Here is a 17,867-nt window from a genome sequence, read left to right as displayed (position 1 = left end):
AAGCCAGTGAAACAACGCATACATGCCACAATATAAATGTCATATAGTGACCCAAGACCAGGCAGGTGGAACTATGTATTCAATTATTTATCTTTATTGCAAGTCCTGTGAAGAAAGTTTGAAAGTGTGTTTTAGGCCATGACTAGGTAAAAAAGCACTTAGGAATGTACTGGCTTTCCTATTTTGATTCAGTAAGATGAAAGCAATGTTTACATTTCTACTACACTTAATATTTCATAAAAAAACTTAAATATGTATTTTTTTTTTTTTTTTTTTTTTTGGTGCCTGGAATCGAACTCAGGCCCTTGCACTTGCCAGGCAGGCGCTTGTACCGCTGAGCTAGACCCCCGGCCCTATTGTTTGATTTGTAATCCACATAATTATTCTGTGAAGTGGTCAAGGTACTTTATAGGTGAGCACAGAGCCTCAGAAGTTAAATGCTTTGCTTTAACTCTTTAAGTTTCAGGTCCTTTAAATTGCTAAGCTGATAAAATCTTTCACTGTTATTTCTCCCGTATTGTAGTCATAGTTACATGGAGTGTATGGAGAAAAGAACATTACTTTTAGAACTCAGAAAATATAGGGGCTGGAGGTCTAAACAAGTAGAGCACTTTCCTGGGATGCACAGGTCCCTAAGTTTTATTGCCAGCGCTTCGAGAAACGCTAACAACAATAAACGATATATTTATTGGTACGCTTTGTAGAAATGCTTATTTGTTATAAGAAATAAATGTAACCAAGTTTTTTTTTTTTTTTTTTTTCTTTTAGAGAAAATCCAGAAAGAACCTTTGACTTGGTATTGAAAGTGAAATGTCATGTCTCTGAAAAGGAAGGTATGTATGTTCTTTGGAGTCTTAAAACACACTGGTTAGGTCTGTCAAACAACTATTAATATTGGATGGCCCACACATGATAATATCAGGAAAATGATAGCGCTGAATGTGTATTCTGCATAGTGTCTCAAGTTGCTAGTAATAAAATACACACTAGGATTTTGCCCTGGCGTTGTAGAAATCATGAATGTTATCTGTACAGCTTGGATTTCAAGTGTATGTTAGGCCCGTATAACTTACAACTCAGTTTTCTTCTTTGTTGAAGTTATCATTAGTTCTGGTGAAATGGCGTGTCTTTTCATTTGCTTTAATTTGAGCTTGAGAATTTAGCTCCCTTTTAAAAACATTAGTGTAAATTCTCCGCCAGTACCAATGGTACTTCCACCAACTCCCTTGTAATGTCTCTGGAATGCAGAATAGAAACTGATTGGCCCCTTCTATTGGACTTACTCCAGTGGCATAGCACTTTCAATGTGACATTACCTGGAAGGGTTTCAGCTACCAGTTCTGTACAATTTTCTGAACAGCCAAGAATACTTTAGTATTGTGACTTTTGTCAGCCCCACCCCCTTTATATTGTACATATGTGTGTTCTACTTAGGGATGAGGAATAATTCTTCAGTGTGTCCCTGTATGATATGTTTTCATGGATATCACTAGTGTATGACTTTATTTACCGTGTACTTAGACCCTAGATAGCGTGGTGATTAACTGGGCTTCTTTGGAGACTACTAGTTGACTATTCTGAAGACTTGATGGAAAGTCTCTTGACACTCTTAGCCCTGGAAACTAGCTAGTAATTATATACTCGTAAGAAATTTGGAGCTGAACACCTTAAAATAGAGGAGCCCAACCCAGTTGTGGTAAAATGGGCACGGCTAATTTTAGGTAGGAAGTCGCACACATTCCTGGCTCCACCAGCTCTACCTGCTGTACTTCTGGCCTTTCGAACTACAGCAGTGATCAGTTTTGTCTCTTGGCAAGGAGTAAATAATCTTAAGCTTCCTTCAGGGGCCTCTTCCCATAAAGGGGTTGGCTTTGTTGTACAGTGAAGTTTGTCCATTTACCTTCTTCCCAAGCCCAAACAAATCCTCTTTACAGAATGGATATATTATGAAGAATACACTCAAATGCATGCATTATTTTTCAGCTCCCACTTACATTTATAGTGTATTTATGGTATGAGTTGATCTTAAAAATTTGTAATATGCCATTACCTAAGATATAGGAAGTAATAATCACTTGATGGATTTGTAAAGCAGGCTAACTTCATTTGGAAAATGTAGACTCTGTAATTTTAAATGGGTGCTCTTTAAATTGTGAAGTGCTCTTGATGAAAGAATCAATCTGCTTTATATACCCACTGATCTATGCATTTGTCAGAGAGATTGTGACCGTCTCATAGACATGTGAGATCTTGGTTTAATCCCTCCTTTCCTGTGCCCTTTTCCACTTTTCACTCTAGTATTTTATTCTACTATGAATCTTCTTTTTCTGATTGTTTACTGTTGTTGTTATTTAAATCACTACTTTCTGGAAACATCTTCATTCATATTTTAATAGTTTACCTGCTCTGGTAAAGTTGGGAATATAATAAATGGATAAAAGAAACAACTTTGGCTTCTCTGTAGATTGCAGTTAATCCACTCTATTTGGCTGAGAGGCAGTAAATTCTAAAGATTTTTTTTTAAAAAACAACTAAATTCAACCATTAAAACAACATTAGCCTTTCTTATTTTGATTGAGATTTAATGTGAACATAATGAATATTTTAGGGCCTAACAATCTGTATTTTTTTGTACCATAAGAAGTACTGGGGGCTGGGGACTTAGCTCAGCGCAGCGGCAAAGTGCCTGCCTGGCAAGCACAAGGTTGTGAGTTCGGTTCCCGGTACCGGAGAAAAACCAAAAAAAAAAAAAAAAAAAAAAGAAGTACTGGTATTTGTTGCTAAGAGGTCTGTAAAAGTAAAATTTTATATCAAATCAAAAGTATAATGTTTCTATAATATTTTATTCACTTTATTGCTAAATATTAAAGGCAAGATACACTAAAATTATTTAAAAATTATTGGGAGTATTCCAGTGTAACTGTCAATAATCCATTTGTTTTAATGAGACATACATACTATATCTATATCTATGTCTATATCTATATCTATAATTATTTATCTATCTATCTATCTATCTATCTATGTTGGCTTGTGTGAAGTAAGAAAATTTTTTGCTAACATTTGAATGAGCATCGATGAAATTCTTGCACAGTATTGGTCTTTGAAAACAAAATGTATCAATTAGGATGCTTTGGGGTACAAACAGAAAACTAATTTAAATACTAGGAAATCTTGATAGTGCATAGAAGAAGCAACCCAGAGGTGGCTTATCAGTGATCTGGGTTTTCTTTGCATCTTAGCTCTGCCACCCACAAAATTGTGTCATTAAAAGACATAGATTCCTTATGGTCCTGACAGTAGATGTTGGAAGTCTGCCTTCTTCTTTAGGATTGTGGAGATGACAGACACTAGCTTTTCATGGGTCTGTTTTTAGGAAATTTCCTTCTGAAAATCCCCCAGAAAACCTCATACATGTCTGTGGCCTAAGCTGTCACGGGCATGACTATTCCTAACGTAGTCACTGGCGAGGCTGTGCTGGAGGGGTGTGGCAAGACTGTCATGATTTAATTACTAAACAGTTGGCAAGGGCTAGATGTTGGGAAGTCAATTAAAACTAAATGATTTCTCAGCATTTATTTTTTGATGACTTTGATCAAATAGGAAATATGCTCAGGCTGAACTTGGTTTATAATAAGAGTGAAACCTCTTCAGTCCTCCTGTTAAGATATTTAGCACGCTCCTCTTGTTCATTTTTGTTGTGCATTGTTTAATGGAAGAGTTGTAATTGTTTCATTTATCCTGGATACCTGTCTTCAGAGACACATTATTATTAACTATGTTTTGGTTAGTAGTTTGATATAGCTAGCTATAGTAAAATTATGATCTTGTGCTATTTGGAATTGTTTCCTAAGCATTAACTTGACATTTCTGCACACAATACATTTTAGAACACTCTGGAAAATAACTTAGTTTCATGTGTAATATTGCACAAATCTAGAGATTTCTATGAGAGGAATTGGTGGTGTCTTTCTATCATGTCCCTGTGTAAGTAGAACTGGTTCTGGTTGTGTCTGGCAAACTGGTTGTGGCATCTTTTAGTGGAAATTTCCCTGGCAAGACAACAGTCCAGTAACTTGGACTCGAGTTGTCCAGAGGGAAGTGCCAAAATGTGGATCTTAGTGCTCTTCCTGGTAGGTCTCCAGACTTTGTGGCCGTAGCTCTTCTGTTTGCTGTTTCTTTCTGCCAGACAGGGGAAGTGCCGTCAGCAGCAGGACCTGTTCTCAAGTCTGATGACAGAACTTACTGTTACCATACCGCATTGTTTTCCCCAAAGTGGTTCAAGACTTTAGGGAAATGGAAAGTAACCTTTCCTCAAAAGAATGGAGATGCTTTCTCTCACCGTTTCCCTTTAGGCAACTGCTTTGGTACTTTAGCTTTTTCTTTTTTATTTTGCTGCTAGCCCAGCAAAGCAGTAGTAGCAGTATTAGCTGAGGAGGTAAAATCTAGGGATTTTTTTTTTTTAATATACTAGATATGCAAGTGTCACAAAAACTTATAGGAAATATTAAGCTCCATTTTGCACATGAAGAAACTGAAGCACAGAGAAGTGAAGAATATTGTTTGAAGTAGTGGCTCTGGAGGCGGTACTTTACTCACTGTACCTCGCGTTGCATAGTGACCTGCCATAAACTCCTTAGAGGCTGTTTTATCTTGTGAGGGAATATTAGAGTATAAACTATGTCTGGTGCAGGTAATCTTTAAAAAACAGTAATGTAGTATGTTCTTTAACATGAATGAACTCAATATAATTCCACCTAAAACAGTTACAGAAATTTTTATGGTTATAAACCCTAACTCAGCAGAGGAGACCTTACTCTTTTTTTATAGAATTTATATCTCTATATTTAATTAATCTTTAGTTTATAACTAATGTTAATTGTATTAATTAATAGTTTTCTGTTAATTAGTAGTTTTAAGCATACCCATAGCAAATCTTGTTTTCCTCATTTCTTTCTCTTAGAATAATTTCTTTTGGGTACAAATCCCTCTTTGTAACAGACTTTCCACTTTGAATGACTCATCCAATTTGGTATCAAATTATCCATCTCTTTTTCTGAATCTTCAGCTCACATTAGCAGTTTATGGACTTTTCACTCTTTTCTTAAATCAAAACTTTAAGCCAAAGAATTCTTAGTATCAAAAGGTATTTCTAAGGTTGCCTTTGCATTTGATAACATTTTCGCTATAGTGATATTATTTACACTAGAATCCAAACTACTTTGCTTCTGCTTGTATTTTAGCACTTTGTTCTTGCAAATACATCTGATTTAGTCATATATAGTCATATAAATTGCATGACTAAATGTATATAGGTAGCATGACTAAATGTACATAGATAGCATGGCTGAATACATAAATGTCTGCCCTGCTTGTAAGGTCCTCATGTGCCACATTAATTCATATCCTTAAGAAAAAGCTTACTACAGCATCTGACAAATTTAATTAATATCGAGAGAATGACAAAGAAAAAGAAATTGGACCTAACTTATTGCTGGCCATTGAATTATCAAATGCTGATTAAACTAATTCACAGGGCTGCTTGTAGAAGTGACCTTAAAGTCATGCTGGCATGACAGGAGGAGGGGCATTAGAAATATACAAGGAATGATTGAAAGATATGGTGAATGTTGAAATTTTAAAAAATTCTTACACCAAAAGACACATTGCCTTTCATACCACTTAAAAACGTTCCCCTTTTCTCTGAGCACACTTACCCTGTTGTTCTTGCCACATTCTGAAGCAGTTCTGGAAGTCCTCTTTTGTATCTTTAGTTGTGCTGTCATGACTGCCTCAATGTCCTCAATGGATTCAGAACATTTAACTTTCATGGTCATTTTGGCTTTGAGGAAGAGTCAGAAGTCTCATGGTCCCAGACCTGGTGAATAAGGTTGATGATACATCGTAGTGTTTTTATGAACTTGCTTTTCCATTGAATGGCACTTAGCAGCATTTTCCGCATTTTTATGACAACTAGTAAGGGAACCTCTGAACTCTTTTAGAAAGTAGCAAGAATGATGGTTTCAGTGTGTTTGAAGAGAGGGGAAGTATTTTGAGGGGATTAATGGCAGTGTGTCTTTTGCTGTAATGATAAAGAAATAAATATTCACTGTATTTTTCAATCACTGGGTGTTTTGGGCTACCCTGTGCTCACTCAGTACCCACATCTCCCCTCCTCTCATTTCATCACAAGATTTGTGAGACAGTTGCGATGTGTATATGTTTGTCAAGATTACTTCAGTACCCTCTCTAGTCATTCAGGCCTAGCAAAATCCAGCCAACGCTAGCATTTAGAGTGCAGAACCTGGGTGAATCATACATACACTGTACAATAAAATAGGAGATACTATAGTATTGTCCAATGTGGGAAAAGAAAATGATGAATAAAATATGGTTACCATGGTAGTTATTTTTGCTCTGATTTTGTGTTCATTAAAATAAGTACTCTTTCTGAGTCCCTTTCAGTCCGGTTGTACTGTGATAAACTGATCATTTCTGAAAGTATTAACTTTATAGCCTACATACAGGCTGAAGAAAGTGCAGCTGTTTTAGTTGTCTATTTTAATGTAAAGAGCAACTATAGGAACAAATCAAATTTCACTGCTTAGTATTTGTTGATTATTTTGTTGGGTCTGCTACAGAGTTCATAGTCTTATGAGGTACTTTTGTTGTTCTCGTGTTGTTTTCCACTTTCACCTGGTGACTTCTTGGCTTGGGAGGTTAGCGATCCCCTGTCACATGTGTGAGGCTGCAGGGCCTCCGCTGCAGTTGTCTTCATGGTGGTATGTTCTCGGCCTGCTGTGGTGCCAGGCGCAGGGCAACAAGTTCCTTGAGGTTTTATCTTGGAAATTTGTTTTTTCTTCTTTTCAAGGTAGTGTGCTCCTAATATTGTTTTGATAATGATCTTTCATTGAGAGATTTTTATGTTCAGATATCTTCCTTTTCTTCTCCAAATTTTAATTTTTCATGTATAAATTAGATGACAATAATTTAATTTTTACAATATATATTTTAAGTATGTATTTAAGATAATCTTTTATAGTATATATTTTAAGGTGTGCATATTTTAAGGTCCATAAAATAGAACAGTATAGTTTTTTACATACATATATGTGTGCATATGGGTAGTGGGCAGGGTGCTAAGCAGATGGTCAGGTCATTTTCGATAACAAGGGAAGCATCACACTTAATGCCACTGATTTTTGGAACCTAGGAGAGTGTTTGAATACTCTTAGTGCAGGTTAGAGAGGATTATAGATAGCTTTGAGAAGCTCTTCTACTGTGGTCTTATATTGTTAGGTTGAATGATTTCTTCATTGTTTTATTTATTTTGGACAAACTTAGTCTTTCAGTTTATATAAATTAAGGATGAGTTGATTTATTGTGGGTTGTACTTTAATTTTATCTATGGAAAGGGATGTCTTGGTTTTAGTGTTTATGTTTAGTTAAAATGTTTGTCCAATGAATTTCATTAAGGCTCTTTAAAAAAGCGCTATTATCAAGAAGGAAATAATGGTGCTATTTATCAAGAAGGCGTCAATAAGCTGATAGGTTTCCACTCAGTTGTTTTACAGTAATAGTAATAAAACTATTATTTGGTTTTTATCCTACATTGCAATCATTGGAGATAGAGACATTTATCCTTTCAAGAAAGTTAAGGAAGTAGAGGCTCACAGAGGGGAAACAGAGCTGAGCCATGGTGGTACAAACCTGTAATCTCAGCACTTTCCAGGCAGAGGCAGGAGGATCACCACAAATTCTAGGCCAGCCTGGGCTATGTAACTAGTTCAAGGCCATCCTGGACTACACAGTGAGACACTGCTTCAGAAAACTGAACAAACCAAAAAATAAACAAAAAACAACAGCAAAAAGAAAACAGCTTCACCAAATTACACAGCTTTAAGAGTTAGGTGAGATGTGAACTTGTCTCTATGGTACGAGAGCCAAAGGGCTGCACCTTTATTTTGTGCTACCTTTAAAACAGCTCTTTCTAATAGTGAAATCTTTTGCAGTGATTTTTTAGACAGTCCATAACTAATTCTACATTTGGCCAGAGATGTTGTAATAACATAGTAATTCTTACCAGACATCAGGGGGTCATGGGAAGAAGAGCCTAAGCATCACCATCACAAGGAGGTATTCCTTGTGCATTCAGTAAGTGTTCCGGAGTGCTGGTCATTATGTCAGGCACAGAGGATGAGCAATCAAGGTGGCATCCTGAAGGGGTGTGGCAGTGTCAAATGCATGATTATACTAAGAGAGCTGAGCCGTGTGCACTGCAGTGTGCAGGGACCCCTCACTCAGTTGTGTGTGGGGGTCTGGAGGTCAGTAGAGGAGTGGGGAGACTACGGTACTTGTATGGTGACAGAGGAAGAGACAGGTGTTTTGTCAGCCTTCGGTGGGGTGTCTTTTTCTAAAGTTATCTGGAGTTTTACTTTATATTCAAAGTCTTGAGTGAATAATTAAAAATGAAGAATAGGTTGCTTTCAATAAAAATATTTACTTATGAAGAAAAAGATCAGCAGTCACCCTTGCTGATAGAGTGTAACCTGCCCTGGCAGACAGTTGCTGAGCTTAGTTCTCACTCAGAATTTACAGCAATGTCTAACACATAGTACGTGCTCAGTGAATGTTGAATTGAAGAACTGACGCAGGTATAAGTGAGATTGGAAACAAAAGAAATGGAAATTCTCTGCTTCCTCAGTTGGTACTGAGGGCTTAATCATTATCATTAAATTCATTTCTTCCTTAAAAGTGCAACGCTATTAAACAGGTGAAGTTTGTGAAGGTGAATATTCAAAAGTAACATATATAAAATTTTGTAAGTAATGATTTCTTGGTGTCTGTCTTGTGGCAGCCATGTATCTTGAACCAGGCCTTTACTGTCCTAGATTTTAGGTTTTTGTTGACAAGAACCTCTTTGAATCTCCTGCAGGCTTTGGGAGGGTGTCTTTTATGTAAGCAATGTTCAGTGATTACTTGCTAAATTATATTGTTATTAAAGTGAAATTAGAAAAAATATTGCCAACACCTGCTAAAGATTTCTGAAGTCTTTTAGCAAACTTTATGGGCTTTGAGAAGCTTCAGATTTCTATCATCATAAGCAAAGGGTGCTTTAAATTTTTTTAAAAATGGAACTGTTGATAAACCACAAACTGTAACTTGCTAGGCAGAATTGGTAGAGATCAGATAGCGCTGCTTCCTCTTCCAGTTCCTTCTTCTTTATCACTTGAATCTTTAAAAAAGCACACAGCTATCAGTTTAGTGCATTCAATGGTGGTCTGCAGATGTGTAAACGTCCAGTAGTTAGTCATTTCAGAAATAATTTTGTCTTGGTTTGATAGCAGAAATGCATTAGAATAAGGGTGGTATTTAGTATTCAAATTCACTGTTATTATTAGGCAGTCTTAAAATTATTACCTGAGTAGTTGTAATATTTACATCACATTTTTATTTGAATAAGATAATTTAAACTCAACTTGTGAATTTATCCGGAAAATATTTCTTGAAATGAAACCCAAATAAGTGCATGTGTTTTAATATACTAGAATATAGACTTAGGTATCCTCGGAATCTATGCATTAAAAAGTATTATTGCTGTTAAAGAGCTTGTGTGGAAGTGTTTTAGAAAGGAATTTTAAATAATTTTATTTTTATTTTCTTGAGAGTCCATTTTATTTGGGATATGTTTGGAAGAGGAGATTGTATAATTATTTTGATAATTTTTTTCAAGACCTTGATTATTTCTACTCCTATATAAATTAAAATAACATTTTCCGTTTGCTGTTAATGAGATTAATTTACTTGGTTTCTAGAAAATGTGTTATCTTTTAAAATTTTTGTTCTTACTACAAAGATCTTGAGAGCTGAATTTTGGAGTCTTAGTTTTTCTGTGAAATGTGTGATTTCAGTGCTGAATACCTGCAGAGTAATCGCTGACAATAAGGGGTAGTACAGTTTCATCGAGATGATGTGTTTGGTGTGTACAGGTTTAGACATGTTAAAGAAGAAATAGTAAGGTGAGGATTGGTACAAAATTTTGTCTTCAAGTTTTTCATAGCTGCTGTAGTGTTGCTAATGACACTAGATATTTACTGTAAGAAATATTAAAATTGAATACTAGTGGAAGACAAAATTTAAATTTATGTGTATTCACTCATTTTAGCTTAATAATTGAAGACATAATTGAATCCACAATATAATGCTTAACAAGTATCATTTTCCTAAATTTGACCTTTAAGGCATATAGCTGTCCAAATTCATTATAAAGCGTATCGTTAAATTCATTTACTTATTGTTTGCTCTGTTTAGGTGATGATAAGATTTCTTTGGTTAATTTTTTGACTCATTTCCATCAAGTATTGTTCATATTAGCAATCACCGTTTTGTCTGTAGATACGGCAGTGAGAGAGGGAACCTTAAAATGAACTTTTTTGCCTTAAATTCTCATGATTTAGTGTTTCCTACTTAAGACATATTCAAAATGGTGGTCATATTATGAAAAACACTTGAAGGTATTGACCACTATTGCATTGCCTCCTACATCATGAAAGTAAGATACATTTAGGATGTCTTACAGTTTATATTTTAGGGTATTTTAATTCTTCAAAAATATATACTGTGCACTCTACTTATATGACATTAAGCATGAATAACTTGGATGTAAGACATTTCAAAATAGGATTAGAATTTTTTCTTTTTCTTTTTTTTTTTTTGTTTTTCTCTGGTACCGGGAACCGAACTCACGACCTTGCGCTTGCCAAGCAGGCACTTTTGCCGCTGAGCTAAATCCCCAGCCCCCTAGAATTTTTTCAAAAATACTGATTAGTCTAAGTTGATCAAAGTACAAAAGTTCTATATTGCCTTAAGGGACTTGTCAATGCTATTTTGAGTTGAAACTTTATTTAGAAGTTAGTTTAGAAGTTACTTACTTGGGTAGAGTCGATGATGAGTAGGAGATAAAGCTGGGGCAACTCTCTTGAGGTGTCTTCCTCCCACTCAGCTATTTTTACCCCAGAAGAAAAGCCGTGGTCAGTCTTCTCCAGAGGTCCTGTTCTCTGCTCCTGAGACCCTTAGCAGCTGCTTGCCCCAGAGGGCCCTGCGGGTCGTATCATCTCATGCAGTTTGCAGGGAGGCAATGAAATACTTTCCTTCTGGAATTTATGTTCTTGCCTTGCTTCCTTTTGCCTTTTGATATATTTGGTGTTTGACTTTTGTTCATTAGACATTTTTTGTTGTTGTTGTTCATTAAACATTTAGTATTTTTATATTGCTTTCAAATGTTTAAGCTTCTTCAGTTTTTACTTGAACTGCACTTTATTATATTAGTTTTCAAAACTTTTTATTCCTTTTTTATTTAAAAATTTATTTAATGAAATACTCTTGTTTGGATAAAGTTCTGCTGTTTTTTTGTTCTGTAAAATTATGCCATTTAAACTTTTTAATAAAAAGGGCTTTTTATTTTTCTAATGATGAGACAAGAACAGGTGCTAGAGGAGAGAGAATATAACATTTAGCAGAAACACATTCTGGTTTATACTTGTCCTTTGATTAAATGTGGATAGGTAATTAAATCTCTTGTTTTGAACAGAAGTAAATGGGTTGGGTGCCAAAATTTTCTAAGCCTAAAATCTGGAATCCTCTTGTGAATAAAACAGAATATCTTAACTAGTAGACATCATAGTAGACTAGAAAGATACTAGACCAAGAGTTAAAACATGGCTGTTGGCCCTCGTTTTACCACTTACTACACTTACTGCTTTGGCCAAGTCCTTTAACTTAAATTAGTTTCACTTTTCACACATAGAAAACTTTTGCACAGTATATCTCAAGAACTTTTATAAGTCAGGTACATAGTAGCATGCAAGTATTTTCTGAATTGCATAGTTAAGCATCACAGCGACATGAACTTTTCTTTGACACTGTATTATAGTGGTTAACTTTGAGGGGAAAGACATAATCAGTTCAACAGAAAGTGTCAGTGATAAACTTCCTCTTTTGATATGTGCAGTCAGTTTGGAAGAAGGGAATACTTAAAGGAAGGGCACATCATAACTTCTGGTCCCCTATTTAGTATTGCAGAAGTGTCAGGAGCAAAATTGATAGAAGACACTAACATTTTGGGCTAATTTGTTAGTTTCACTTTCAAAGGGATATTTGGGAGACAGTGATAGTTTGTTGCATCAAATCTGACAGGACCCACTTAGATTTGTTGGTTTCTAGAAGGATCACACAGGATTTGAAAGTTACAGTATGTCTTTTCTTTAACTTTTTCTTTTCTTTTTCTTTTTCTTTTGTTTAGTGTTGGGGATCCAATCCAGGCTTTGCACATTATAGTCAAGCACTGTACCACTGAACTTTATCCCCAGTGCTATGTGCTGTTTCTTTAGTGCTCCTTTCAAATATTTTTACATACACAGATATTTGCCGCGAAGGAGTTCTGCATAGGTTTTTAGGAGTCTCAGAGTGAATCTTGACAAGTGAGAGCATTATTAGAATAGGAATAACATTAAGGGTTTTTGTCTCTGAAGGAATGGGGATGAGGTAAGATTAAGGATGTTACACAGTGTAGGGATTCTCAATGGAAGCATCAGTTGTGAAGTATGATACAGTCGACCTGAGGTCTGTGTACGCAGGTACTACCATAAGAAGAGACTGAAGATCTTTTGTTTGGAATTCTTGGGATTAGGAGTGTTTTGCCTTTTGAATTCTTTCAGAATTTGGAATATTTGCATATACAGTGATGTCTTGGGAATGGGACCAAGTCTAGATATGAAATTCATTTATACTTCATATATACCTGAAGGCAATTTTATATACTATATGTAGATATATTAGCTTGTAGGCAATTTTATACAACATTTTCAGTAGGTCTGCATTTTGACGTAGACGGTCAAGGGCAAAATTTTCCATTTATGACATCATGTCACTCAAGAAATTTCAGATTTTGCAGCACCTTGGATTTTGGATTTTTGATCTATACTTCAATTTGTGAGTGATTAAAAATGATGAAAAATAGCAAATTTGAAGCCATGTTAGTATGACATCTCTCTCACTTGAATTCCTATAGAACTTTGTAGAATGTGAAATTTAATCTAGGTTTAGAAATTATTCTTGAAGCAACAGTCTGTTATGACATTGATAAAAATGTCTTCTTGATAGGTACTTTAGTGAAGTTTATAGTTTATGTAATGAATTTAATTATTTAAGGTTTTCTTCATATTCCTTAGGTTTGTTTGTTTGTTTTTTCTTTTTGAGACAGGGTCTTGCTGTGTAGTGCAGGCTGGCCTTGACCTCACTGAGATCCTCCTGTCTCAGCCTCCTCAGTGTTGGGATTACAGGCGTGCACCACCACACCTGGCTTTCCTTAGTTCTTAGTCATAGTGTTTTTCAACTTGTTTACAACACATAGAAAATGGCAGTATTTTTCTACCTCTGGGCAAATGGACTTTACAGAGTGGCCTGGGGGCTCCTAGAGTTGAAAGGATCATTGCGTTCTCACTCTTCTTACCCACAAGAATGACACAGAGTGGGGTGTTTTTGTCATGGTGTTTTTGGTGGGAACTTTTTACTCATTGGTTTGGTTCACTGCCATTTATGCTAGTTTAGGACAGGGGCAGTCTGCAGTTAGGCTGGAGTTAGAAGAGTCTGGGTTAGAGTTCTGGGTTAAGCTCTTTGAACTTCAGTTTCTTAGTCTTTAAAATGAGAACAATTGGCCAGGACCCCCTGCTGCCCACTGGCCCTGCCTGGGCATGGGATGCCGAGGCCTCCGCAAGGGATGAGCAAGGAGGAGTCCGGCTTGAGCCCCAGCTGTCCCGGGCTGCCCGGCCTGAAGCAGTAAGTAGTGGCTTGGCTCCTAGTAAGAGCACTGTGTATGTGTCCAACTTGCCCTTCTCCCTTACGACGACTTCTACTGGGTGTTTTCCAAGTATGGCAAAGTCGTGAAGGTTACTATACTGAAAGACAAAGATACGGGAAGAGTAAAGGGGTTGCATTTATATTGTTATTGGATAAAGACTCTGCACAAAGCTTCACCAGAGCCATAAACAACAAGCAGTTATTTGGTAGCGTGATAAAGGCAAGCATTGCTGCTGACAGTGGAAGAGCGACTGAATTCATTTGATGGCGAAACTAGTTTGATAAATTGAAGTATTACGCGTGTGGGGAAAGTGGACACTTCAGTTACGCTTGTCTGAAGAATATGCTCGGAGAGCATGAGTCTCCAAGAAAGAAAGAAAAAAAGAAGAAAAAGGAAACGGCGGAACTGGAAGAAATCGAGGACGCAGCAGGAAGCAAGGATGGTGGGGAGGACCCTGCTCTGGACAGCCTCAGCCAAGCCATCGCCTGCCAGCAAGCCAAGGTGGAAAACAGAACACATGGAAACCCGGGGCAGGGGGCCTTCAGCCTCCGAGGGTCCCATGCCCCAGGATAAAGAAGAGCGCATACTTCAGCAATGAGGAAGAGCTTGGTGATTAGAGCTGTGCCCTGGGAAAGTCAGGAAAAGGAAACTCATCGCAGTACAGAGTATTTGTGTATAGGACACTACGGCCAAGTAGTATTTTTTACTACCAAATATTGTACAGGAGATGAAGCATAATTTTTAAAATTAGAGTATTTTGAGCTGGGCACAGTGACAACTACTATAATCCCAGCACTCTGGGAGGCTGAGGCAGGAGGACTGTAAGCTCAAGTCCAACCTGCGCAATTTGGGAATTTAGCAAAGCCCCATTTCAAAATAAGCAATTTGAAAAGTTACACCAAGAATGTAGTTTAGTGGAAGGACCTGGGTTCAATCACCAGTCCAAAAAAAAAATCCTATTTCTACCTTGCCATGGTATAGTAGAGACTTAATATCTCTAATCCAAAAATCCAAAATGCTCTAAAATCCAGAACTCTGAGGACCAACATGATGACTTGAGTGGAAAATACCATGCCATGCAAGTATAATTCATGTGCAACACTATGAAAATTACCGTATCCAACTGCCTTCAGGGTATGTACATAAGGTATATATAAATCATAAATGAATTTCATGCTTAGACTGAGGGTCCATTGCCAAAATACCACCTATGTATATGTACATATTCCAGAATACTTGTGGGCCCAGTTTATGTTGCTGCTGTTGTTTTTGAGATGACCCTCAACTCACTACACAGTAGTCCAGGTTGGCCTAAAACTGGAGGCAGTCCTCTTGCATCAGCCTCTTGAATGCTGGGGTTAGAAGGTGTGTGTTAGGGGCTGGGGATTTAGCTCAGCGGCAAAGCGCCTGCCTGGCAAGCGCAAGGTCGTGAGTTCGGTTCCTGGTACCAGAGAAAAAAACCAAAAAAAAAAAAAAAAAAAAAAAAAAAAAAAAAAAAAAAAAAGAAGGTGTGTGTCTCCGCATCTGCATGGACCCAAGTATTTTGGACAATGGATACTCTACGTGTATGAAAAACCAAGCTTGTTAGTAATGAACTTGAACTAATTTTAATAAAAACAAATGCTACGGGCCAGGAGTATAGCTCAGTGGCACAGAGCCTGCCTGGTAAGTGCAAAGTCCTGAGTTTAATTCCTGATACAAAAAAAAAAGGGTAACGAAAACCATGATGGTAATGCTGTTGTTATTCCATAAAGAGGTACGTACTAAAATGATTTATTTGAAAACTTCTCTGTAAATGCTTTAGTGATATCTCACTGTTCTGTAAGTACTTTTGAAAGACAGTCTTTAAAACTGAAAGGACTGAAAAAATAAGTGGTTTATTGTTAATAGTGCTGTCAAATTTTTCAAAAGGAAAAAAATAAAATGAGAACAGTTATAATCCTTTTTTTCCCACCATAAAACTATGATGATCAATAAAAATAGTAAAATATTTGCAGATGCATTCAAACAGATGGTTCTTTTTATTATAATTTAAGCAAACTGTAGGAGCATGCCTTTCATAATTCTATATAGTATAGGTAGGTTATGTGTATGCCTGTGTTTAATGTCTGATGGTGTAATGTCATAATATACCATGAGGGGTTTTAAGGGCTAAGAGGAGGAATTACAAGACTTAACAATGACAATAAAAATTAAGAATTATGAGGATTGTATTACATTTATTTAAGCATTTCTTTTATTTTCAGGCTAAAGCCTAATCTGTCCTTTTAATTATTAACTCAGTGGTTTGTGATTGATATTATATATAATAATTTCACTGTAGTCTATTTTAATAATTTTTTTTGTTTTGTTTTGTTTTCTGGTACCAGGAATTGAACTCATGACCTCGTGCTTGCCAGGCAGGTGCTGTGCCACTGAGCTAAATCCCCAGCCCTTTTAAAATAATTTTGAAATGAAAGGAACAGTGAAAAAAAATTCAGTAATATTGACCTATGTTTACTAAAAGTGTGGCCATTTGTACCACTTTCCTCCTAAATAATAAAGCTATTTGTGTAAAGGGAGCATATTGTACTTTTTGGAAAACAGCTTGGAATAAATAGCCTTTGGCCTTCTATATTTAAAATCTACAGAGTAGCAGGTGAATGTACTGAGTCTATCAAAATATTCTTCAGTCATATGTATGTTGTGTTTAGAGGACTAATTCCTAGCACATTTATTTTTGTAATTCTAGTTTTTATGATTGCGTGTTTTCAATACATAACGATTAATCCATTATGGGGCGGGGTGGTAATGTATGTGACATTTTCTGTTTTCATCCCCTCCTCTTCTTTCTCCCTGCTCCTTCCGTGTGTTGGTTCCTTTGCCTTTGAAAAGCTAGACCCATAATACCGGTGAAAATGCATGTTCCCGTGAACCCTGACACGCCTTGTACCCTGCCATGGTGGGGCTTCTGTTCTGGCTGTGTGGACGCATGTATATAGCAGTCTTGTCCAGGCACCAGCCTTTAGGTCTTCACTGCTAATTGCAAGTTTTCTTAAGCCGGAGTCTGCAAATTTTTATGTTTAAATACAGGGTCTCCAAAATAAAATACATACTCAAGTTTAATATTTTAGACCCCTTATGATCTAGATTTAGATAACCATTTTAGTCTTTCTTTCATTGTCTCACATTTCTCACCACTCAGAACAAATCCTGAGTCATCCTGCGTCCTCTGCCTCCTGTCTAGGTTGCCATTATTTTCCATTCCCAAATGGTCTATCTGTATACTCATGAAAGCTCAGCTTCAAATCTGCCTTCCAGGCAGCTATATCAATTATATCCAAATCATGATAGTGTATTAAACCTACTGTAATTAAGGTACACTTTTTTATTTTTATTTATTTATTTATTTATTTATTTTTTGGTACCGGGAATTGAACTCAGGACCTTGTGCTTGCCAGGCAAGCACTTATGCCACTGAGCTAAATCCCAGGGCCATGGCACACATGTTTTAATGATGTCTGTAATATTTATGCTTGTTTTAATGAGTTATTTATAACATATTAATAACCATGTTTCAAATCAGAAAATATTGAACACAATGGTAAAAATGAGTTAGTACTATTATACAAAGGTGCATATAAGGAAAGTCACTCTTCTCCCACCTTAGATCCAAAATCCTTCACACCTCTTCCCAGGGTGTGCATGGTTGTTTCTTGTACATACTCTTTAAAAGTTTTCAATGCATTTGCGTGCATATTTACATAAATAGTCCCTTGGATGCATCTCATGTAGACTCTCTGTTTTGTTTAATCTAGTGTGCACAGTCTTCTAAGCACACAGAGCCCTATCTAACTCCTGCACACCGTGTTGGCTCAGTGACCAGAGAGTGAGCTGGCTCCACTCCCTAGCTTTCTGAGGTTTTGATATGTAAGGTAGCTTTTCTGTTTTCATATTAGCTTTGCCGGAAATGAGAACCCTGGGCACAGAGAGGCACACACTTGTACCAACTGCAGTGTGGGAGGCTGAG

General features: G+C 36.6%; 1 protein-coding gene and 1 pseudogene across 1 annotated transcript in view; both read left to right on the top strand.

Annotated features, from left to right (window-relative positions):
• Positions 1-768: 768 nt before the first annotated feature.
• Positions 769-17,867, top strand: part of Dennd1b (DENN/MADD domain containing 1B) — a gene marked incomplete at its 5' end in the record, with an annotated part of 220,228 nt that continues 203,129 nt past the window's right edge. The window contains 1 exon segment of the mRNA XM_013521889.1: positions 769-833. Coding sequence (XP_013377343.1) covers positions 769-833 — 65 coding nt within the window.
• On the top strand, positions 13,315-15,228 carry LOC102025976 (annotated as a pseudogene).

This window comes from Chinchilla lanigera, unplaced genomic scaffold (genome assembly GCF_000276665.1).
Source record: "Chinchilla lanigera isolate Chin_1 unplaced genomic scaffold, ChiLan1.0 scaffold00005, whole genome shotgun sequence".
Classification (NCBI taxonomy): domain Eukaryota; kingdom Metazoa; phylum Chordata; class Mammalia; order Rodentia; family Chinchillidae; genus Chinchilla; species Chinchilla lanigera.
The sequence above is the reverse complement of the archived record's forward strand: the minus strand, read 5'-3'. Positions and strand labels throughout refer to the sequence as shown.